We start from the raw sequence: 26,250 nt of genomic DNA, 5'->3' as shown, positions 1-26,250 counted from the left end.
GCATAGATCATCTCTATCATTATTTCTCATTTTCTCTAGCTGGATTCTTGTTTCTTGCCGCCCCACCACCACCCCAAAAACCAGCCAACAGCATAACCTTATTAAGAGTAAGGTTTTGCATTTGGTTTTCGCCTCTTTTTCGACTGTAGTTATATTTATTTTACCTGTACAAGTAGGGAAGCTAGGTGAATTACGACTGTGGTGTTTTCCTTTTCAGGAAAATGGTTACCAAGTAGTTCTCCAATACCAAAGCTCTAAGCTCAATTCGGTGAGTGCTTTAGCTTTTTCTTTTTAATTTGAAATTCGTCTCTTGAATTTGGCGGAAATTTGAATGATTTAAATAATTGGTGAAATTGTTTTATGGTTTATTTTAATAAAATTTTTAAATTTGTGAATTTAACAATGGTCTAGGGTTTGAATTTAAGAAATTTGCTGCATAATTTGTGGTGGGTTCATACTGTTGAATGTCACCTTCACGTTTCCCTTTGTGTTTCCTACATTCTCAGCAGCCAAAAAGATGGCTTTCAATTATTATTTTTCTTAAAATTTTTTTTATGTGGAATTGCAAGTTGACATATTTTGAATTGGTAGATTATGATAGGAAATAAGGGAATTGAAAAGGGTGACTTTGATGGATTTGCCTTGGATATGAGTACTGAGGAGGAGGAGGAGGAGGAGGAGGAGGAGGACGGGGAGGAGGTAGAAGAAGATGAAGATGAAGGTGATGATGGTGAATTAGAAGAACAGGAGAACGATAATTCAGTAGGTAGAATTGAAGCTGATGTTGCTACTGATGGTTCTGGAGTTCGATTTTATCAACAATTTGATCATGTTGAATATGAGGCTCTTGCTGCAAAAAAGCGTAAAGGACTTGGTGATTGTGAGGGGTTAGTATTAGTAATCTTCCTCTCTTCCATGCTAATCTCTCTTTTTTTCTCTTTTTAAAATAAACAATGATTTTATATTTTTGCATCAGGAAGGCAGGGAAGTGCCTTCCTTTAAATTTTATACTTCCAAGCTGGGTGTCCTTTTTGCAAAATTTTATGACTTGTCCTTTGCATTTGTTAGATATATTAAATGTTCTGCATATATATTGTGGATCAGAAAGTATTTCAAACATTTGTGCATGAGTTCAAATTCATGTAGCATCCAAAGTTACAATTTTTGTGCATGAAAGCTTAAAACAGCATCTGCCTTTTATTATTCTACTCTGTTTGTTTCCTGTTTCTTCAAGTGAATTGGTTCTTGCAGGATTAGATGGTTATTGTTTTAGAGGATGGTCGAATTCCATTTAAGAATAAGAAGTGATCGTGATAATATTTTTTATTAATGTTTTTCTTTGTTGTTCTTGTCACTCAACAATTTTGGCTTGTTGTTAATATGCTTGTATTTGGACTTATGTTTTGTAGATTTTTTTAAATGACAGTGCAGGGTCTGGGAAGAAGGCTAGGCAAGAAGATATATCTGGAGCTAGCATGGATGAAATAATGGAGGCCATGAATTACGGTATCAAGAGAAAGTCACGAAAGGTATGGATGATCTTTTGTTTTTTGCTGGTTGATATTGTATTTCATTTCTGAAACATAGCTTATGGTAGGATGTGACTTTGGATTTTTTTTTTTTTTTAAATTCCCCAGCCTGTTCATTTATTATTGCTACCTTACCCCAACAAAGGCTTTCCCTAAGTTGTGTGCATTTTCTTCAGCTAATATTAACCCTCTTGAAAAAATTGAAGAATTGTGCCACATAGTAGCTGGCTTATTGTTATTCATGCATAATGGTTTGTGTTGATTCTGAGAATGAATTCTATTTATAGATCTGATGATTTTCTTTCTTTGTCTGTCTGTTTTTCTTTCTTTATCCTCGAGTGGAATTCTATAAGCGGTTACAGCATCAAAATCAATTTATCAATCCTTCAATCAAATAATGGGTATAATGCTTATCTTTAAGATTGTTTACTAATGTAAACTCAAATGCCAGTAGAATCATGATAAAGGTTCTGTCCTTGCCCGTTGCCCCATGCAAACTATAGAGCAAAGGTGCATAGTTTTTGTAAATGGTTGCTGCCAGCATAGAGAGAGGTCATCATGGCATTTGATTTCATGAAACCCTGGTTTTCACTATATTGAAAATCTGTTTCTATGATTTTCTGATCGCTTTTGTTTTCGAGGGTATTCTTTATTAATGGTTTGTTATATGTGTTTACAGATGTGTACTTTCTGTAATTCCTTTTCTGGATTTTTTTTAATTTTTATTTTTTTTATGACACAGTTACGCTTTTTGTTATGAAATCTAAGAAAAGATAAAGGAAGAATTAGAATTTTGAATTTCTTGTATACTATGCTAATCTATTGTTCTTATCGTGCAGCTTAAGAAAAGAGGTAGGAGGAAAGGATCAAAAAATAAGCTCAGCCCTAAAATTACAAAGATGCTGGGTGATGCTACTGTTCTCTATGCACATGGCCGCTATGAAGAGGTCAGCTGCAGGATAAATCTCCATTTTCTGTTTTAGTAACAGCTTTTTGCAGTTTAACCTTGATTTTACATGTGAATTTGATGATGCTTTTAGATTAAATGTATACAGCATATCATATGATAACTTCAAGTTTCTGAGAAATAAAATATGGCTGAATACAAAAATATATTGAAATTAACCCAATTAACCTGTTGAGCCCTCAGCCTTCACTCTTTTTCTCTCTCAACCATTGAGCCCTTGGACTCTTAATTTAGGACCTACTTGATCCATTTTTTCCAGCTTAGCCTGGAGATTTGACATGTACATCTGCTGATCTAGTTAGAAGATGGATGATGTAGAAAAGAGCTTGCATGGATCATTGCGCATCCCATCAGCATACTGCATTAAGCACCAATGCTATATTTCTTTGATGTGCGGATTTATAAATTTGCCTTCATATTCAGTCTGGGTTAGAAAATTGAAGAAAACTGGTTGTGCTATCTGGTTAAAATTTCAGTTTGACCTACTTGAAATTTTTGCATCTTTAGATTTTACACAATAGAAAACGAGAACTATAGTTCATGTGTTAAAGAACAAAACCATAAAAAATTAGCATCTAGCACATTAAAATCACATGAAATGATGAATAAGAGCATGATTTCAGGTTCAAAATAGGTAGCATTTGATGAAAGAAATATGGCTGTGGCCTATTCCAACTTTTGCGTCAAGCGTGTAATAGTTTATACAAATGTAATTGCCATTTCTCATTGACTTGCTTCTCTTTAATGTAACCATTAAATTAACCATTCCCTACACAACAAAATCAAAGGTTATCTTTCATCATCATCTCAATAGGAATCTTTCTAAATATTTTTTCTTAGGCCCTAAACCCTTGTGTTGTGCATGGAAATCAAAATCTATAGAATCTATGGACACATATATATGCTTAAAAGCTAGGGTTTTAAATATGGGTGCTATATATTATCAGCTGATATCTAAAGGGTTTTTGATAGGTCAATCTGGTTTTTCTAATAGATTTGTGATTTGGAAATTATTTTGAAATTCCATTGTATTGGGTCTAATGGCCTTTGCAGCCCATCTCAATAAATGTGTATCAGTCTAAAAGGCTGGCCCGAGGAGGTGGAGAGAGTGATAAAATGTGTTTTCTCTGTCTTTTCATTTTTTTTAAATTGCCTTTTGAAGATCTATATATGTGCATTGCAGTTATTATTTTTGATTCAAAATATAAGTTTCATATTGTATTTTTACATTGCGATGGCCAAAGAACATTGAGTCTAATCAAATATTGAAAACAAAATAGCCAAATGAAAAGTTATATGACCAATCTACTAATTCCTTAGCATAAAAAATCTTAAAAGATTCATTCACTCTTCCTCTTCTTCTTTTTTTTCTTTTTCTTTTTCTTCTTCTTCTTCTTCTTGGTGCTTGCCTGGGCAGTTCTTAGTTTTGCGCCTAGACCAGAGAAAGCACTTTTTCAATGCCTTGTCTAGGTGCCTAGGCTAGTATTTGTACGACCTAAACTATCTATGATTTTATTTTATTTTTCTATTTTCTCCTTTTGTGACATTACACTTTACTTTGATTTATTTAACAGCATAATATTTTTTTCCGTGGCCCAATTCTTTTTTCCTTTGTAAAATAACTTCTCTTTGGATTTTTTTTAGAGAATATAATCTCTGTAGAATTTATTAGAAAATGAATTATTTTTAAACAACTGTAAATTTTCTTTCATTGTTTGTAAAATTAGTGCACTGGGGTCTGGGTCGCCCTTTTTTAATTTTCTTTCAATGAAAATGAATGTGAGAAGATCTAGATCAATGTGGATTCCATATTTGTGTTCTTAGTGTGAAGATACTCGAATGCAAGAGAAAATTACACATGAATTGGTATATTTTGATTATGTATGGACTATGGCCATCAATAGCACCAACAGTATTCAGCTGTGGGTGATTCACTGATTGTAAGTGCTTACTGTGAGTCCATAGTAGATTGTAAAATGGCTTAATTTTCCTTGTATCTAGAACTATATCGTTAGTTAGCAAGTTTTCTAATTTTTCCAAACACTATAAGGTGTGAAAAATGTTTTTGGAAATATACATTTTGCAAAATAAACTGCAAGTTGATAGAACTTTAAGTTTTACTATCTTTAATTCTTTATATTATGTTTCGAATTTCTTTTGGCTTGCTCAGCTTTCTGGATTCAACTTACTAAACCTTTATTTTAGTCAAAGCATAGTAATTCCCTTTTACTATTTTTTATTGAATATTTTGTAGGCCATATCTGTTCTGAATGAAGTTGTTAGGCTGGCACCGCATGTACCAGATTCATACCATACACTTGGACTTGTCCATATCGCACTTGGTAATACTGAAAAAGCAATGGGATTTTATACAATTGCAGCGCGCCTTATGCCGAAAGATTCACCTTTGTGGAGAGTGCTTTTTGACTGGCACAAGTAAGTTATATTACCTTTGACATTACTGTTTACTGCACCATCATCTTATGAGATAAAATATGGAAACTCTTCTCTTTATGATTTCAGTTTTATTGATTTGTAATACTTATATAGTTCATATAAAATCATAGATATATGTGTCCCAAGTAGAATGCTTCCATTAATATCGATGGCCTTTAAATTTCAGCCTGGGCTTCAGAGTCGGTGATTGTACTGAATACCATTTCAGGATATGTTCCGTATGGATTTGCCATACAAAAGTATAACTTTTACAAATTTGGATAATCTATTCCATAGATTATTGGCAAACAGAACTATCTAATCCTTTATCCTTGTGTACCAATTTGGGTGGTACTCATATTCCATCATAACTTGATATTTTAAGAGCTTGATAGGGGTAGGCTATTATCTTATTATGTAATGATACCTTAGAAAAATTTATACTAAGTTGGCATATTTGTTTTAAGCCTAAGTTTGAAGAGGATTAATGTCCTGGTAATTTGGCACTCAAAATATTGCTCGTGTGAAAATGGTTATGGTGATCTCTGCTGGAGCTGAACTTTTCTTTGGCATTTGTAGCAAGCATACTTTCATCAGAGTTTTTAGGATGCTAACATGCTCCATGGTAGTGTAAGGAACTATTATGCAAATTTAAAGAGAATAAATAGAGATGAAAAGAGGAATTGAAAATGAGATTACAAGCTCCAATCAACGCAATCCAATTACAATTTGTACAGTTCAAAAATAGAAACAAGAAGAAGAGAGAAGCAACTCAATAACAGAACAAATGAATGGCTAAAGCCCCCAGGGAAGATATCCCTGTACAGAAAGAATGCTGCCCACAACTTCATAGAAGAAGATTATTGTTCACATGCCCACTGCATTCTCATTCTGCTTTATTTGTACTCTTCCCTTCCCTCCTATTCCAGCTGGTCTCACGTGCCCTCTGCAATTTTGGTAGAATAAGGAATATTTATCAATAGAAAATTAACTCAAGTAAGAACAATATAGAAACTGTGATTGATTGTATTAAAGTAATATAAAGGTTTGATAGATTTTCAGCACAATACAACCCTTCAGAAATACAATTCCGTTGATGGCTTCCACTATAAAATAGAAATAAAAAACAAAAAAAAGGGAGATAAAAGAAAGATAAAAAATGGCTGGTGATCCAACCCCCAGGATGACTCCCGTGTAGATAACAATTTTGCCCAATATTACCCAATTCTTTCCAAATCCTTCTGCTCTATTCTTAATCCCTTATATTCTGTTTTTCTCCCATTACTGCAACTGCTCTCAGCCACGTGTTCCTTCCTCCTTATTTCTCTCCAACGTCCATTTCCAGCTGTGTAGTACTCTCCTTGTCTATTTGCAACAGTGTAGTACACTCCTTGTCTCTTCCTTACTTCCTCCTTCTAGTATAAACTTTGAATGGTCTTGGGCCAGTAAGAGTAATAGCACCTGGGCCCGCTGAAACAAAAACATCTCTATCAATACCACCCTGTTGAGAATCAGCCTTGTCCTCAAGGTTGAAATTAGGAAATTGTCCCTTGAAATCAGATTCATCCAACCAGGTTGCTTCATCTACAGATTGTCCTTTCCATTTAACAAGTACTTGTGGCACGATTTGGTGGTTACGAGTGATTCTACGCCTTTGATAAATGAGTTCTGGTTCCACCATAGGTCCTTCTACTTCCTCTAAATTTGTAGGCAGATTGGTAATAACAGGGTGATCTCCAATGGCTCTTTTCAGTTGAGATATATGAAATACAGGATGGATTTTTGAAGTAAGCAGCCTTAGTTTATAAGCAACAGCTCCAATCTTCCCAATTACGTCAAATGGTCCATAATATCGGGCAGCCAACTTTTGGTAAACACGATTGGTTACAGATTGTTGTCTATAAGGCCTTAGTTTCAAGAAAACTTTATCTCCAGCAGAGAATTGCATATCCCTTCGATGCTTATTAGCATATTTCATCATTAACTGCTGTGATTTCTGCAAATTAAAGGTAAGCTGCCTTAAAATCTCATCACGATCCTGCAAATTTTGAGCTATTGATTCTACTCTAGTTTCACCTGGCAGAAACCTTTGCAACACTGAAGGTTGTCGCCCATAAACCAGTTCGAAAGGAGTCTTTCTAGTAGAAACTTGAAAATTGGTATTATACCAATATTCAGCCCAACATAGCCACTTAGACCACTGTTTTGGTTGCTCAGATGAAAAGCAACGAAGGTAGGATTCCAAACAGCGATTCAATACCTCTGTTTGACCATCCGTTTGTGGATGATACGCTGTACTAAACTTGAGTTGAGTCCCTTGCATTCGAAACAACTCACTCTAGAAATTACAGAGGAAAAGTGGATCTCTGTCATTCACCAAAGTTCTTGGAATTCCATGCAATTTCACCACTTCTTTAGTAAAAATTTCAGCAACTGACTTTGCAGTGTATGGATGGCGCAAAGGAATAAAATGCCCAAACTTTAAGGGTCTATCCACAACGACTAATATACAATCAACACCATATGATCGAGGTAGCCCTGTTATGACATCCAATGCCACATCTTTCCAAATTTGTTTCGGTATGGGAAGAGGTTGAAGTAAGCCCGCTGGAGACTGTGCCTCATATTTGTGAATCTCTGTCACTCACCAAAGTTCTTGGAATTCCATGTAATTTTACCACTTCTTTAGTAAAAATTTCAGCAACTGACTTTGCAGTGTACGGATGGCGCAAAGGAATAAAATGCCCAAACTTTGAGAGTCTATCCACAACAACTAATATACAGTCAACACCATATGATCGAGGCAGCCCTGTTATGAAATCCAATGCCACATCTTCCCAAATTTGTTTCGGTATGGGAAGAGGTTGAAGTAAGCCCGCTGGAGACTGTGCCTCATATTTGTGTTTCTGACAAACTAGGCATGCAGCAACATACTTCTGAATTGCTCCCATCATTCCTTTCCAGTAGAAATTCGATGCCATCAGACGATAAGTACGGTAAGCCCTAGAATGACCACTAGAAGGCGTATCATGAAATTCCCAAATTAACTTAGGAATCCATTGAGATTTTGAAGGAATAGCTAGCTTGCCCTTAAAATACAATCTTTCTTGGATAAGAGAAAAATTAGGATGCAACTTAATTCCACTTTTCAGGTCTGTAATAATGCCTCTTAAAAATACATCAGCTGCCACCTCTTTTGCAATTTCGCCTCAATCAGCCCACTGAGGAATAGATATCAATTGCAATTCTACGTCCTCCTCCTTATGTGATAGAGCATCCGCCACCTTATTGCTAGAGCCAGACTTATATTCTACCAAGAAGCGATAACCCATCAACTTAGAAATCCAATATTGTTGTGTAGGAGTACTGATCTGTTGGAACAATAAATACTTGAGACTTCTATGATCTGTTCTCACAATGAATTTCTGGCTTATTAAATAATGCCGCCAATGTTGAATTGCTAGCACCAAGGCCATTAATTCCCTTTCGTATGCTGAACGGACAGTAGACTCATCAGAAATGGCTTTGCTGAAGAAAGCAATAGACCGATTCTGCTACATGAGAACTACACCGACTCCACTACCTGAGGCATTGCATTAATAATGAAAGGCAGCAAAAAATTTGGCATAATGAGAACCGGAGAAGAAACCACAGCCCTCTTTAATGCATCAAAAGACTTTTGAGCATTAGAATTCCACTGGAATATACCTTGGTTCTCCTTTTTGAGTAATGTCGTTAAAGGTTGAGCCAGTTGACCATGGTTCAAAATGAACCTTCTGTAATATCCTGTCAAACCCAAGAACCCTCTTACTGCCTTAACTGTCTTTGTTGTTGGCCATCTCAGTATGCTGGCTACCTTAGCAGGATCCATTGCCACTCCTTTAATTGAAATCACGTGGCCAAGATACTCATCAGAAATCTGGCCCAAGGAACATTTTTTCAGATTTACATGTTCTGACGAAACAACCCAAGGACTAATCTCATGCTCCAAATGTGAATTCCAATCCCGGCTATAAATAAGAATGTCATTGACGAACACTAGGACGAATTTTCGTAGATAAACACGTAATATGTCATTCATCACTGCTTGAAAAGTAGCCAGTGCATTCATTAGACTGAAAGGCATTACCATAGATTTATAGTGGCCAGAGTGTGTCCGAAAGGCAGTTTTATGGATGTCTGGGGAAGCAACTCTTATTTGATGATACCCGGATTTCAAATCGAGCTTAGAAAAATAGCAAGCTACCTGTAGTTCATCTAACAGTTCTTGTATCACCGGAATTGGATACTTGTTAGGAATTGTAGATTTATTTAGTTGCCTATAATCTATGCAAAATCGCCAGCTTCCATCTTTCTTCTTTACTAACAACACCGGACTTGAAAAAGGACTACTACTAGGACGGATCACACCAGTGGAAAGCATTTCAGAAACAAGCTTCTCTATTTCATCTTTTTGCGTATGACCATATCTATAAGGCCGCACCGAAATTGGTCCCACTCCAGGTTGTAGTGGAATTTGATGGTTAGCTTGTCGTACTGGTGGCAAGGCTTGTATCTCAGCAAAAACGTCATTAAATTCTTGTAAAATATTCTGTAAAGCACCCTTTTGTTCATCATCTAATTCATCCCCAGCTTTTGTAATTTCTGAATCTGATTCCACAGGCCACAACATAGCTGAAAACACAACATCATTAGTTTTATGTAAAGAACGCATAGAGACTGGTAACCTGTGCAAAGAAGCATCTCCCCGCAACAAAATAGTTTGATTATTGTATTGGAATTGCAAAGTCATTTTTCTCCAATTGGCCTGTACATCTCCATGGGTTTGTAACCAAGCTATTCCCAAGATCAAGTCAACCCCACCCAAAGGAAATACATAACAATCGGCATATATGTTGAGATTAATCAAATTTAATTCAACTTGCTTGCACAGACCTGTTGAAGAGATTTTACAACCATCGCCCAATTTAACATTAAAAGTAGGTGTTGCAGAGATAGGTAAATTAAGGAGTTGTAATTGGGTAGATATAAAATTGTGGCCAACACCGCTGTCCACCATGACCACTATCGAATGCCCAGCAATACTCCCTTGAAATTTCATGGTTCTCGGTTGTTGTATACCTCCAACTGAATACAAAGGCAACTCTAGGCGAGATAAGTGGGCTTCATCTAGCTCCGTTGTAGTACCCATTCCACTAACGTCCTCTATCTTGGCAAATTCCCCTTATTCCATTGCAAATTCATCTTCTGCACCAATTAGAGCCCTTAACGACTTGTTGGGACATTCATGGAGAGGCGAATATGGCTGCTTGCATCTAAAACAAAGCCCTTTTGCTCTAAGCTCTTGGTACTCTTGATGTGAGTACTATCGAGTGCTCCTGGATTTACCTTGCAGCGTCACAGATTTTAGAGGAGGCACTAGTAAGGCTAAGGGTTTGTTTGAGAGAGTAATAGATTTATCTGGTGGTTTATTTGAACTACCATCTTTTTTTGGGAAAAAAAAAGGCCCAGAGAAATTTCTTTGAGCAATTGGGCTTGAATACTTTGGTCCAGATCCATGAGGAGCTATCATCCTTGTCCCTTCTCCTTACACGTTTTTTGCCCTGCCTTTGGAAAAATGCCAGTGTTCCCGTTCCACTTCTCTGGCTAATTTTATTGTGCAGTATAAATCAACTGTATCATAGGACCGTAGCCTTACTCTAATATCCTCTTTTAGTCCACTCAAGAAATATCCCAAACATTGCTTATCTGACATTTCTGGAACTTGAGAAGCTCTAGCTACAAACTCATCTACATATTCAGCAACAGTCCTTGTTTGCTTTACAGTAGCTATATGCTCATATGGGTTTTCAGCAAGATCGTCCCCATAGTGTTGCACTAGTTCTCCTCGTGATTGCTCCCAAGTCAACTATGGATTGTGTTGTCTCAACCATCTGAGCCAATGTAGCGGTGCGCCTTCCATGCTAACAAAGGCTAACGACACTTTTAATTCGTTTTGAACACCATGAATCTCGAAATACTGGTGGGTCCTCGCAAGCCATCTTACTGGGTCACTTCCATCAAAAGATGGCATATCCACCTTCTTTGCAACAGTACTAGCATCTTCAAACAACAAAGTTCTAGCAGTGGGTTTAACAGGAGAAGCATCTCCTTGTAATGTTGTTTGAGTCGATGGATTTGATGTTTCTCCCACCACAATAGTCGTTTTGTCCTTAGCCATTGCTGCTATCATATTTTCCATTCAACTAAATCTCTGTTCTTGGTCTTGGCGCATAGCATTTATAGCTTCCTCGATGGTACTTACCTTCCTCTCTACTTGTTCCATTCTTCCCTCCATTCTTGTTTTTGGCATATGGATCCTGCAGGTCGGACCAAAAATGGTAAGAGTAAGGAATATTTATCAATAGAAAATTAACTCAAGTAAGAAAAATATAGAAACTGTGATTGATTGTATTAAAGTAATACAAAGGTTTGATAGACTTTCAGCACAATACAACCCTTCGGAAATACAATTCCATTGATGGCTTCCACTATAAAATAGAAATATAAGACAAAAAAAAGGGAGATAAAAGAAAGATAAAAAATGGCTGGTGATCTAACTCCCAGGATGACTCCCGTGCAGATAACAATTCTGCCCTATATTACCCAATTCTTTCCAAATCCTTCTGCTCTATTCTTAATCCCTTATATTCTGTTTTGCTCCCATTACAGTAACTGCTCTCAGCCACGTGTTCCTTCCTCCTTATTTCTCTCCAACGTCCATTTCCAGCTGTGTAGTACTCTCCTTGTCTATTTGCAGCAGTGTAGTACACTCCTTGTCTCTTCCTTCCTTCCTCCTTCTAGTATAAACTTTGAATGGTCTTGGGCCAGTAAGAGTAATAGCACCTGGGCCTGCTGAAACAAAAACATCTCTATCAAATTTCATGCTATAACCACCTCCTTGCCATTAGTGCCTCTCTTGAACCTTCTAGAGTATACTCTGATATTCTTCTGCCCATGCAAGTTCTTTTGCTGCCTATCTTCCACATCCCACATTGATAGTGTAATGAGCAAATTCTTTGCATCTTTACTAAAGCCAGTGACCCCAAGAGTATCCTGGCTAGCACTTTCAGTGGGTGGGCCCATTTTATTGTGATGGTGTTTGATGTACCCAGGGCTGCAGGCATGCTATGTATTTTGAATTTACAATGGACCAATCTGTGGTTGTGTCTGTTTTGCCCCTTAATGATGATGCTAATTGTTAAGCCTTAAATTGTTTTGGTTGGGGGAAGGGGGGATTTTGTAGCATTACACATCTCACATTTGTAGTGTAGTGGGCAGATCCTTGGTATTTTTATTAGAACCATAGGCCCGTGTTGTTGCAAATGCAAACTTGCAAAGGTAGTAATCTATGTTACCCATTAGAGTGATGTAGAATTAAGCAAAGAGAAACCAAAAGGCAAAGTAAGGACAACAAATTATCTTAAAAGTTTTTCATTGGTAGTCCTGCAATAATGAATCCTTTGAAATATATTTTTAAAGTATTATATTCTTTATCTTTATCTTCATTTGGGTGATGATGTAAAGTTGATGATACTTCCCTAGTTATATATTTTTTTTTTGGTGGGGATTTTATATTTTTTACTTGCCTCTCCATTGATCTTACAACAACAAAAACAACAACTAAGCCTTAATCCTAAACTAGTTAGGCTATTTTGATTTAATTTTCATCTTTTTGTGATTTTTTTTTTGTTGGGAACTTTTCTTTTTTTGGGGGGGGGGGGGGGTGTATGTTATGCAACTTCCTGCTTGGGACTTCATTGAAAAAAATAGGAATTTATTCTTATTTAGGAGTTCTACTTTTGAGAAATTTATTTGTTTCCCTGTTTAGTGCAAATAAGGAATTTTTTGTTTGTGGGAATCATAGTGATTTGGAACAAGCAAAGGGAAAACAAAAACTTCTAGTTATTGAAAACTAACTATTTTCATTCAATCATCAGCAATAAATTAAAAACGAGAGAGTAGAGTCAAAGATATAATTTAATGAATTTCTAATAATTCTGAATAAACTTTTTAAGGAGTAAAATATAATTTGGTTATTACATTAACTTCTTTATGGGTGCTTACAGGGCTTTCAGAGTATCATTTTTTAATGTTATTCAAAATGATTGGAAGTGACTGCATGTCTACTTTTACTGTTTCTAACTAGGTTTTCCTTTGATTTTGACTATTCTATATCTTATCCTCCTCTTTGTAAATTCTCTAACCTGCTTCTTGAATTAAATTTATTTTCCCAAACAAAAGAAAATCTCCCTTCCACTACTGCCATAAAGAGGACTGATTGCCAGTTGGGAATCAAGTTAGTGCCTTTGTGGTGTCTAATGAATTCATTATTCTTGTATTAGAATATATTTATTGTAGCAACCACATAGTTATTTTGTCCTTTTGTCTCAAGCATTACTAAACCCTGCCTGGAAACCCCTCCATATAGACATCATTGTAAAATGTTTTAAAAAAGTTGGAAATTATTCATTCTGCTTTTATTTGCTTCACGGCTATCTGATTTATTGAATGAAATGTAGTGAACGAGGAGATGTAGCTAGAGCCAGGTTATGCCTTTCTAAAGCTATAAGGGCAGATCCTAATGACATTGCACTTAGAGTTCTTCATGCATCTCTTTATGCTAAGCTTGGAGATTGCCAAAGAGCTGCTGAGTCTTATGAACAAATATCACGAGTTTGTCCTGAAGATGTTGAAGTGCTGAAGATATCTGCAAAGGTTTACTATGATCTTTTGTGTTTAACGCTTTATTTATTTAATTATGCTTGCTATCATATTAATGAATGGGTAGTCATTAGTGTGAGGACTATCAGGTTTGATAAAAAAAAATGAAGTCCCAGTCAGTTTATACCAAGGATCAGCCTTAAACAACTATCTTTTTGCTGTGGTTATGAATGGACTAACAAAATGTATAGGGTGTGATCTTCTACAGTTCATACTTTTTTGTTTATGACATAGTTTTGATTGATGAAACCCAATTTAAGCCAATTTAAGGTTAGCTAGGAGTTAGAACAATGGTGAAACACTTGGTTGTCTAAGGGATCTTGAACCAAGTAAAATGGCATAATATGCTTTGCTATTTTTTTAAGTTTATGGAGAACGAGATAAATGGGATTAAATTGGAGGAAGTAGGGGTTGTGAAAAGCTTCATTTTTGGTGGCTCTATTGTATAAAGGGATGCAGAGACTAAGGAGGCTTTACTAATAGGATTAAGGTAATTTGGTTAAAATGGAGAGGTGTGACTGGTGTATTTTGTGATTGTAAAATCCCTCTTAAGTTGAAGGGAAAGTCCTACACGTTTGTCTATGATTTACATTAGTCAATGTTGGGCAATGAAGAAATGTGTGACAAAATGGGTGTGCCAAAGATGGATGCTTGGAAACACAAGAAAGGACTACATGAGGAATGAGTGTATATCAGTAGGAATTTGGAAGTGGCAAGTGGAAACCTCTGAGGAGAATTTGAAGGATGGCCAATTTTGATGGTTTGTAAACTTTCGGCAGAAACAGATCTAAGTTACATGAATGAAGAAGATGAAAGTAGAGAAAAATAACCTGGCTTGAAGTGTTTAATAAGGATTTGTTGATTTAGAATTGTTTGACCTTAGTGAAAATATTGCCCAGGGCCAAGCCAAATGGAGGATAACAATCTATATAGCTGGCCTAATTTAATTGAGATTGAGGTTAAATTGAGTTGAGTTATGTTCCATGATTATTCTAGGACTTATTTCTAATTTTACGCAAATCTTGTCATGACTTCCATGAAAAGGGAAGGATGTCAGGAGACTAACGTGGTTGTTTTAGTAACATTATATGATTAAACAAAAACATATGAATGATCATGAATAAATCAGACTTTTCACTTAAATAAGGGAAGATAAAACTAGGTAGAAGTGGTGGAGAGAAGAAATCTAGGATATCCTGATTTCAGTACATCAATTTACTTGGATTTCTTTTAGTATAAAGCAATCTTAGAGAATTTAAATGTTTGCTGCTGAAGCTTAAGTTTGATGATCCTATTTTGACATCTTTCTTCTTCTTCTCTTCGGAAATTATCGTGATTTTGATTTTGTCTTATGTAATCCTTGCCTATTTCTTTTCCATTATTTTTTTTTGGTCTCCCAAGGATTTTAATTTTTTCTTCTTTTCATGTCAGTTGTATGCTGAATGTGGTCAGACAGAACGAAGTATCAGCATTTTGGAGAACTATCTTAAGGGTCATCCATCTGGAGCTGATTTTGGTGTTATTGATTTGCTTGCTGCTGTACTCATGGAAACTAATGCACATAATAATGCTCTTAAACATATTGAGCATGCTCACCAGGTTTACTATTCAGGAAAGGAAATGCCTCTACAATTGAAAATCAAAGCAGGAATCTGCCATGTTCATCTTGGAAATATTGAGAAGTCAGAGGTTTGTACTTCTAAACATTGCTAATTGTTTATATTGTTTAAATTCTTTTCTGCCTGAGTGTTGAATGAAATTAAAAAAAAAATGGTGATAAGGTGAGGAGCCAAAACAAAGTCATTTTTAAATTGTTTCTTTGCTCTTACCATGTCCAATTGTTAAATCACAGGTTTTCTGATGGATTTTTGAATGTTTAGTTCTTTGTCAATATGCTGTTGACAGTTCATTTATGATCTCAGACAGTCAGACCCCAAAATCTCTCATTTTCAAACCATACCACACTAGAATGCATCTGTAGGGAGGGTACTTAATCTATTTACTATTTTTTTAATATTTTCTAATTTATTATTTTAAATTCAGTAATTATGTATTCCTTAAATAGGTACTACAAAGGGGATTCCTAAAATATTTAGTGCTGCCTTACAAGGTCAAAGGAATAGGGGTGAAACATTACACTAGAAACATTTATTAGTGTAATGGTTAAGGGGGGGATTTGACGTCACAATTTCTCTCCTTTACGCTTATATTTAACATTTACAGGATATGATAGCAAAGAGAGTAAAAGATTGCAAACATAATAGGAGTAAAAATTAAGCATGTTTAGTTTGTATGTTTATGCTTTGTTGACAAGATAAACAACGGTGAAATTTGAGAATTTGAGTGCCACTGAGTGCCACTTTGGTTGTTTTGATAGCTTGCTTTTGTTTGAATGTGGATAATGCTAAAAACTTCTATGATTTAAAATTTCATGGATGACTCTGTACGAGCTGCTCATCCTTTTATTATTTATATATTTATTCATTTCCTCTGTTCAAAAGATAAATGCTCAATGTTGACTTGATAGTTTTCAAAGTTATTGGTAAATTTTTCCAATTATTTTGGAATGCCAAAATACCAAACGCATCTACAAGTATGTTTACTTGATTTGGGAAGATTTTAAATCATGGTTGCAACTGAGTTTGGCACTAAGGTGGTGTTGTGTTGAATGTACAAATTTTCCTAATATATTGATTAAATTGCACAAAATTACACTAGAATTTGTAATTTTGTGTATCCAAATAAAATGCTATATATGTATAGTATGTTGAGAAGTTAGCAAAAATTTTGCTAATCCATCTAATATTAGCAAAAATAGGTAAAAGAAAATAAATAGCTATGGAGTTATCTTATTTAGCATATAATCTTTGAACCAAATGAAGGAATGTCAAGAACTAAAGATCATCCTCAACTTTAGTGAAAATGTTAAATAGTTATGGTGGGATTGTGAGTTGGAGCCAAAAAAATGAAAAAAAAAAAGTTACATTACCAATGACGATTATGTAATGGTTGTGTTGTGCCCACTCATACGTGATTGAGAAATTGCTATAATGAAGTGCTCAATGATATAAGGCCCTGTTCGTTATGTTATGTAACGTCAGGGGAGAGTATTCGGTTTGGCTGAAAATTTTAGCAACTCAACTCAACTCAACTAAGTCTTTATCTCAAAAATTTGGGGTCGGCTATATGGATTTGCTTTCTCCACTCTAAACGATTTTGGGTTAAATTTTTTGAAGGAGGAACCAAACTGATGCAGTTATGAAGCAAACTGAACTAAACCAAAAACTGAATTAATTCATATGGTTCATCAGTTTTTGCTATAAAATATATATTTTTATGTTTTGATATATAGTATTTATATAAAAATTATATAAATATGTATAATTTGGTTTTGTTCTATGCGGTTATTTTATTTTATTTCATTTTAATTGTGAAAATAAATTGAACTAACTGAAAATTTTTAAAAACCAAAACTGAACTGAAGTAATGAAGTGAACCATAAAATTAACTAAACTGAAAACCAAGAAGTTTTGGTTTAGATGAATCTTGCAGTTCAAACTGAATAGTTCTTACCCGTCCAGTGGCTTTTTTTTTTTTTTAAATTCCTTCATCAGAATACCACTTAGGTATACCTTTGTTTCTTTTATCGTTCATGATGTATTTTTTGAGTTTCTGAATCTTCTTACATGGTTTTGTAGATTATTTTCAGTGATCTTGAATCAGAGAGTGACCCTAATCATGCTGGGTTGATTACGGATGTAGCTGATGCATTTATGAGTCTTGGGCACTTTCATGCTGCGTTGAAATATTATCTCATGTTGGAGTCAAATGCTGGGATAGAAAGTGTAAGGAAAACTTTAATAATTTTTTTCCCCTTATTTACCCTGTAAGATGGTGCATCACATCAAAATTTTCATTCTTTTTATGTGATTTTTCTTCCATCAAATAAGATGATTTGAGGCATATAGATGAGTCAACTTCTTTTGAGTTGTCTTTTATCATAGGATACGCTTTTGAGATTAGATTTTTGGTAGGAGGTATGAAAAAGAAAAGAATTTTCCTTAAATTTTGTCAATTGATCCAGAAAGATAAAGGGGGTTCTCACTTGTGCTCATGCTTATAATGCCTTTGAAAACTGGTTAATGAAGTGTGGCTTTATTAAACAATGTGGTGTTTTTGTCTGAAATTTGATGTAAGTTGTCAGCACAATTACGATGTGATGTGTCAACAATGGTAATTTAAGTTCGAAGTTGCATCCTGAACATCTGGTTCATTCTGTTATTAAGACGAATGAGTTGGTTTTCCCCTTTGTAGTTGGGCCATTGTTTTGCACTTCCTTTTAGTTCTGTACTTTGGGCTTTTGAAGCAATGTCCCTGGCTATTCAATGTGATTGGACAATGTTACGTTGTTTATTTTATTTTTAGCTTGGATCCATTTGGAGGACAATATTTTATACCATATTATATATTGTTTTCCCCCTAATTAAATGAAATATTCCCCCTTTCTCAAAATCAGAAGCCTCCAAACACAGAGTAAACACTTGAAGTGTCTGTCTGTGGTGTGCACATGTATATTCCAAATGTTGTTTTTACGTTGCATGCTCATATGTAGAGCATATGCCTTATTGTTGATTTCAGTCATTGTTGACTTCATGTTGCATTTTTCTCTAGGAGGGCTATATACAGTTGAAAATTGCTCAGTGTTACTTATCCTTGAAAGATAGAGTGAAAGCAGTTACGTTCTTCTATAAAGGTAATAAGAGGTCTTGACTCAAGCTTCCTTTGAAATCAGATTTCACAAGCACATTTTTGCAAACAAGAGAAGTTGCCATCAAGTATCATGGCATCCTATTATCAGTATTTCTCGAAGTTAATAAGCATAATTTTTGGGTTAATTACAAAAAAGGTCCTGAAATTCAGCTCAATTTCCAATTTGTCATGAAGTACAACTGTGGCTAATTAAAATTTATGTAGTTATATGGAAACTTAACTTTGAATATGGTCATTATAGAAGGACGTGTCAATGGAAAGATTAATCTATTGATAATAAATTACAAAATCAATCAATAAATGTATGTGGTTAATTCTTTTCTTTTCTATATCAAGTTAAACTTATATATCGTTATATGGATTTTATTGGCCCAAACATGATTACTCATAATAGCTAAAGTTTAGGATTTTTTTTCAAAGTGTGGGCCATATTGCAAATTGGGGAAAGTTCACAATTTTAACTTTCTAATCCTTATTTTTTTCCTAGATAAGGAGCTTAAAGCAGTTAGTTTTATCAGTGACCATATATTATCTTTGACCTGAAAACTGCTGGTCTGAATTTGATAGTATAGAATATGTTCTAATCCTACAGCCAAAACCAAGAACGAAAAAGGGAAAAAAAAAACACTGGATCTTAGCTTGATAGTGCTTTTTATTTTTTTGGTGTGCATTTTATATTGTTTGCTTGTTCAATAATTATTTTAGACATTGAAGGGGTTGTGTAATTTTTGGTTGATCTATTATGTTCTAATTTCATCCCATGATCTCATGGCTGATGCACTTGTTAAAGCTATTAATTTGGTATATTTAGTACCAGAAACATAAAACTATGGCTTCATTATTGTTCTATTTGAGCATAGAATGATCAATATGAATTGCAGAAGTAAGCCATATCAAATAAGCAACTGCAACAAATAACTTTACAAAGACACGGTGATGGATCATGGCAAAAAATTTTGGAAACTTCGACTGAGGCAGAAAAATAAAAGAGAAAAAAGGTAGTTGACAAGTTTGTGTGGAAGTCTACAAATGGTGGAAGCCTAAAACTGGTTATATTCCACCTACAACTGGTTATATATATATATATATATATATATATTATCCTAACTGGAATGGGCTAGTTGTAGTGTCTTGGGTTTTTTTAAGTCTTACTTTAATTTGGCATGTATTTCTAGTCTAGGAGTCATTTAGTATTTGATATTCTTAATTCCATATTTATAGTTCAGCCTGATAAGGATTATGAGTTTAAATCTCTATAGGAGGTTCTAATTTGTTTTGAATTTGCATATATTTATTCTTCTAATGCTTTATAGCATAGAATCAATACAACTCAACTCAAATCAACTAAGTTTATATCCCAAAAATTTGGAGTCGGCTATATGGATTCGCTTTATCCACTCTAAACGATTTTGGGTTATGTAGAAAGAGATGATTTTCCTTAATTTCAATTAATCTGTACATGGGTATATATATACAATTGATTCCTATAATTGTGTTCTACTAATTAGGAAGAAATCCTAAATAAGAAATCCTAAATAGGAATACAGAATACAAAATATACAGAGAAATAATATAGTGATTGACTTTCCATAATACTCCCCCTCAAGTTGGAGCATAGATGTTAATCATACCCAACTTGTTACAAATGTAGTCAATCCTAGCTCCATTCAGAGCTTTTGTGAAAATATCTCCTAACTGCTCTCCAGTTTTAATGTGTCCTGTTGAGATGATCTGTTGTTGAATCTTTTCACGAATAAAGTGACAATCAATCTCAATATGTTTGGTCCGCTCATGAAACACCGGATTAGAAGCAATATGGAGAGCAGCTTGATTATCACACCACAATTTCGCAGGCAGGGAGGTCTTAAAACCCGTCTCATCTAGTAATTGAAGTATCCACATTACTTCACATACTGATTGTGCCATGGCTCAGATTCGATTCAAAGCACTAGATCGAGAAACTACACTCTGCTTCTTGCTTCTCCAAGACACCAAATTTCCTTCAACAAAAACGCAATATCCAGTAGTTGACCTCCTGTCAACCTTAGATCCAGCCTAATTAGTATTTGAAAAACATTCAACATTCAAATGCCAATGATTACCAAATAACAAACCTCTTCCCGGAGCGCCCTTCAGATAACACAAGATTTGTCCCAAGGCTTCCCAATGAGCAACAGTTGGGGAAGACATAAACTGACTTACCACACTAACGGCATAAGCAATGTAAGGACGAGTGACTGTAAGGTAGTTCAATTTTCCTACCAATCTCCTGTATCTCTCTGGATCTTCAAACAACTCACTATCCCCTGCTAACAGTTATAAATTTGGAGTCATTGGTGCACCACAAGGCTTAGCACCTAATTTTCCTGTCTCTGTCAATAAATCGAGGACATATTTTCTTTGAGACAAGAAAATACCCTTCTTACTTCTCATAACTTTAATACCCAAGAAATACTTTAACAATCCCAAGTCTTTGGTCCGAAACTGGGTTTGGAGGAAGGTTTTAAGAGATGAAATACCTGAAGAGTCACTCCCAGTGATGATAATGTCATCCACATAGACTACCAGGAGAATTAGACCAGCCTCAGATTGCCTATAAAATACTGAGTGATCACACTTACTCTTTTGCATACCAAATTCCTGTACTGCTTCACTGAATCTCCCAAACCAGGCCCTAGGACTTTGTTTCAAGCCATAAAGAGACTTCCAAAGCCTACAAACTTTACCCAACTCCCCTTGAGCAACAAATCCAGGTGGTTGCTCCATATACACCTTCTCTTAAAGATCACCATGAAGGAAAGCATTCATGATATCCAATTGGTGCAGGGGCCAATCATATGTAGCTGCTAAAGAGATAAACAAGCGAATGTATAAGTTTAGCTACAGGAGAAAAAGTTTGAGTAATCAACCCCATATGTCCGAGCATATCCTTTTGCTACAAGGCATGCTTTTAACCTAGCCACGTAACCATCGTGATTTACTTTTATCAGAATACATATTTGCAACCAATAGCCTTCTTACCAGTGGGCAAAGGCAACAGTTCCCATGTACCATTAGCATCTAAAGCCTCCATTTCCTCTTTCATAGCAACACACCAGCCAGGATGAGACAGTGCCTCACCAACAGTATTAGGGATAGGAACAGAGTCTAAACCGAGAACAAGAAGACAATTGATTATAAGAAACAAAAGAAGAGATAGGGTAAGTACATGAACGTTTACCTTTACGAAGAGCAATGGGTAAGTTTAGATCAGAATCATGATCGTGATGAGGCATGTGTTCTACCAACGAAGTAGCCGTGGAGGATCCGAGTTAGGAATCTCTAATCTCCGGAATAAACATGAACAACGGAGGACGAGTAGGTCTAGAGACGTAAGGAACAGGTTGTGGGAGAGGACTAGACATTGATTGGACAGTATATATTAAGAGATCATCCTCCTCCCCCTGACTCTCATACATAGATGATTGAGGAAAAAATGGAGTGGACTCAAAAAATGTGACATCTGCAGAAATAAGATAACGATTAAGAGTAGGAGAGAAACAGCGGTACCCTTTTTGCATCCGGGAGTACCCAAGGAAGACACATTTGAGAAACTTTGGATCCAATTTAGTAACCTGTGGAGAAACATCATGTACAAAACAAGTACAACAAAAAATACGGGGTTCAACAGGGAACAAAGATTTTGTAGGAAACAAAGCAGTATAAGGAATATCCTCATTAAGGAGAGAAGACGGCATACGATTGATAAAAAAACATGCCGTAGAAACTGCATCCGCCCAAAAGTGTTTAGGAACTTTCATCTGAAAAAGAAGAGCACGAGTTACCTCAAGAAGATGTCGATTTTTTCTTTCGGCCACGCCATTTTGGGATGGGGTATCCACACAGGAAGATTGATGAAGAATGCCATTTTGTGTCATATAAGACTGAAATTGTGCTGAAAAGTATTCTTTGGCATTGTTACTTCTTAATATGCGCACAGAAATATTAAATTGAGTTTTGATTTCATTACAAAAGGCACAAAAGATAGAAAATAACTCAGAACGATTCTTCATTAAATATAACCAGGTAACACGATAGTAATCATTAACAAAAGTAACAAAATAACGAAATCCAGTTTTAGAAGTAACAGAACAAGAACCCCAAACATCAGAATGAACTAACTCAAAAGGGGATGAAGCCTGTTTATTGACTCTAGACATAGAAGGCACACGATGATGTTTTGCAAACTGACACGACTCACATTCTAATACTGATAAAGACTGAAACTGAGGACATAGCTTCTTCATGGTAGACAAAGAAGGATGACCCAATTTACAATGAGCTTCAAGAGGTGTTAAGGTACTAGAGCAAACTAGAGACCGCGGTACATGATTTTTCAGAATGCAGAGACCACCTGACTCACGTTCTCTACCATTAATTTGCTTCGTTATAAGATCCTGAAACAAACACTGATCAGGAAAAAAGGAAACAGAACAATTTAATGTACGAGTAAGTTTACTAACAGAAAGTAGATTAAAAGAAAATTTTGGTAGACACAAAACAGATGACAAAGAAATTGACGAAGTTGGGTTCGCAGTTCCAGAACCCATGACACAAGAAGTAGAACCATCAGCTAAAGTAACAGTAGAGGAAGTGAGATTAGACTGAAAAGCAGATAGAAGACTAGAATTACTTGTCATGTGATCTGTCGCACCAGAATCAATAACCCATTTGGATGAGGAAGACACAAGGCATGTAGTGGATTTACCTGACTCAGTGATCGCAGTGACAGGGGAACAGGTAGGCTTTAGAGATGCCTGATACTGGGAAAACTGTGCAAAATCCTCTGCAGATACCGAAATAGTTTTCTCAGAGGAAGATACTGTAGAATCCTCTGCTGCCATATTTGCCATCTGTGATCGCTGATTTTTTCTCTAAAGTTGCGGATAATTATATTTTGTATGGCCAGGCTCATGGCAATAATAATAAATGACTCCTCTTAAGTCCTGATTAGAATCAGCCTCTCCATTACGCTGATTACTTCTGTTGCCTGTAATTCCTCTACTCCCTCTTCTATTACCCTGTTGTCCATTTGGATTACGGCTAATAAGAGCACTACTGGTAGGCTGTGAAGGTTGGGTGCTCTCTGTACGAAGGATCCGTGTGAACGTTTCATGCAAAGAGGAAATCTCAGAACTGGAGAGAATCTGAGATTTAGCAGTCTCATACTCTGAAGGAAGGCCTGCAAGAAAACTCATAACAGCCAGTTGCTCTCGTTGGGCCTGCTGAACTTTCACATCATGATTAAAAGGCAACAATACATTAAGTTCCTCATATACCCGTTTAAAATTCATAAAATAAGCCGTGAGAGACTTATCCTCTTTCTCAGCCCGGTAGAATGCCTTACAAACATCATAAATACAGGAGATATTTCCTTTACCAGAATACAAAAAATCTAAGTAATCCATTAATTCCTTAATAAATTCACAGTGATTAATTAAACTATACCTCACTGTGAATCGAGTTTTGAAGCTGCAAAAATAACCGAGCATCCTCTCTTAGCCAAGTTTTCGTGTATCATCCGTAGGTGGATCTTTAGTAAGGTAATCATCCTTATCAATGCTACGCAAATAGACCCTAACAGTCTTACTCCACTCCAGGTAATTCGAACCATTAAGTTTGTGTTTCGTGATCTTAGTCATCACCGGAATCACATCAGAAATAACATTTTTGTTGTCTGCCATTTATTGAGACAAAAAAAAAAACTAACCGAAACGCTAATTCAAAGTGCTTACAGCAGTAAAATAACCCAAAATCACAAATCAAGCAAATACTGAAATAGGATCTGAGAGCCAAACCTCAGAAGTCCTTTAATGATATACTGGATCAGACGCCAGCGATGTTGATCGGAGTTGAAACGGCCGGTCGGCAGCCAAGGTCTCTCCTGAGCTGGGTGGTGAGAACAAATAGTCACCCTATATAGATGACCTGCTCTGATACCATGTAGAAAGAGATGATTCTCCTTAATTTCAATTAATCTGTACATGGGTATATATATACGATTGATTCCTATAATTGTGTTCTACTAATTAGAAAGAAATCCTAAATAAGAAATCCTAAATAGGAATACAGAATACAAAATATACAAAGAAATAATATAGTGATTGACTTTCCATAACAGGTTAAATCCTCAGAAATGTGTAATGCTTCTAGGTTATGTTGTACTACTCTCCTCCAAGTCAATTTAGGTCTACCCCTTTTTTTCTTTCTATCCTCTAACTTAATGTGTTCTACTTGTCTAACTTGTCTATCCTCTCATTACGGACTTTATCTAGTCTAGTATGACCACTCATCTACCTTAACATTCTCATCACTGCAACTCTTATCTTAGATGCATACGACTCCTTTAGTGCCCAACACACACTAAGATATAACATAGCCGGTCGTATGGCTGTACGGTAAAATTTTCCTTTCAACTTATTGGGAATCTTGCGATCACATAAAATTTCCGTGGCACGTCTCCATTTCAACCATCCGGCTTTAATCCTATGACTAACATCCTCCTCACATCTCCCATCTACTTGAAGGACTGAGTCGAGATATTTAAAGTGATTACTTTGAGATAGTACCACTCCATTGAAACTAACTCCTTCCCTATTACCAGTTTGGCCTTCACTGAATTTACAATGCATGTATTCTGTCTTCGTTCTGCTTAACTTAAAGCCTTTTGACTCTAGAATACTTCTCCAAAGCTCTAGCTTTCTATTGACTCATTCTCGCGTCTCATCTATCAGAACAATGTCATCCGCAAACATCATGTACCAAGAAATACTCTCTTGTATATGTTTAGTCAATTCATGTAAAACTAGTGTAAAAAGGTAAAAGCTTATAGCTGATCCTTGATGTAATCCAATTGAGATTGGAAAATCTCTTGTGTCCCGTCCCACTGTGCGCACAATAGTAGTTGCTCCTTCATACATATCTTTCAACACTTATATGTACCTAATGGATACCCTCTTTTGTTCTAACACACTCCATAAGACATCTCTTGGAACACTATCATAAACCTTCTCCAAATCAATAAAAACCATGTGTAGATCTTTCTTCATATCTCTATATTTCTCCATCAAGCTTCTAATGAGAAAGATCGCTTCCATAGTTGAACGACCGGGTATGAAGCCAAATTGATTGAGAGAGATAGAAGTATCATTACGTAGTCGATGCTCCACAACTTCATAGTATGGCTCATGAGTTTAATTCCCATATAGTTCGAGCAACTCTATATGTCTTCCTTATTTTTAAAAATAGGTACTAAAATACTCCTCCTCCATTCATCAGGCATTTTCTTTGAGTTTAGAATTTTATTAAATAATTTAGTTAACTATGCCACTCCCATATCTCTCAAACACTTGCACACTTCAATTGGTATTCCATCGGGTCTATAGGCTTTACCCTCTTTCATTCTCTTAAGTGCTTCCTTTACTTCTAAAGATCTAATCCTTCTAGTATAATTCACATTCTTTTCTATTGATTTATAGTCTATATTCACGCTATTACCATTTTGACTATTAGTAAAGAGATCATTAAAATAATTTCTCCATCTTTCTTTAATATCCTCATCTTTCACCAACACTTTTCCTTCTTTATCCTTAATGCACCTAACTTGATTGAGATCTTGACATTTCCTTTCTCTCCTCCTTGCTAATCTATAAATATCTTTCTCTCTTTCTTTAGTTTCAAGTTTCCCATATAACTTTTCAAAGGCTTGTGCTCTTACTTGACTAACTGCCTTTTTTGCCTCTTTCT

General features: G+C 35.6%; 1 protein-coding gene across 1 annotated transcript; it reads left to right on the top strand.

Annotated features, from left to right (window-relative positions):
• The first annotated feature begins 53 nt into the window (after positions 1-53).
• On the top strand, positions 54-19,381 carry LOC110631897 (uncharacterized). Its single transcript, XM_058131932.1, has 11 exons — positions 54-107; positions 218-268; positions 592-887; positions 1,427-1,529; positions 2,369-2,476; positions 4,751-4,932; positions 13,494-13,689; positions 15,127-15,384; positions 17,394-17,540; positions 18,367-18,448; positions 19,347-19,381. The coding sequence occupies exons 3-11, from the start codon at positions 595-597 to the stop codon at positions 19,364-19,366; spliced, it is 1,389 nt and encodes a 462-aa protein (XP_057987915.1). The 5' UTR covers positions 54-107; positions 218-268; positions 592-594; the 3' UTR covers positions 19,367-19,381.
• Positions 19,382-26,250: the final 6,869 nt, after the last annotated feature.

This window comes from Hevea brasiliensis, chromosome 13, assembly GCF_030052815.1.
Source record: "Hevea brasiliensis isolate MT/VB/25A 57/8 chromosome 13, ASM3005281v1, whole genome shotgun sequence".
Taxonomy (NCBI): domain Eukaryota; kingdom Viridiplantae; phylum Streptophyta; class Magnoliopsida; order Malpighiales; family Euphorbiaceae; genus Hevea; species Hevea brasiliensis.
Note: the sequence above shows the minus strand (reverse complement) of the source record. Positions and strands in the feature narration are given on the sequence as shown.

What these genes read in the sequence shown, in the direction of transcription:
- LOC110631897 (XM_058131932.1), top strand. Translation starts at nt 595, where the DNA reads ATGATAGGAAATAAGGGAATTGAAAAGGGTGACTTTGATGGATTTGCC. An exon ending in GAAATATTGAGAAGTCAGAG is followed by an intron (nt 15,385 to 17,393) that starts GTTTGTACTTCT and finishes ATGGTTTTGTAG; the next exon opens with ATTATTTTCAGTGATCTTGA. An exon ending in AGTTACGTTCTTCTATAAAG is followed by an intron (nt 18,449 to 19,346) that starts GTAATAAGAGGT and finishes TATGAATTGCAG; the next exon opens with AAGTAAGCCATATCAAATAA.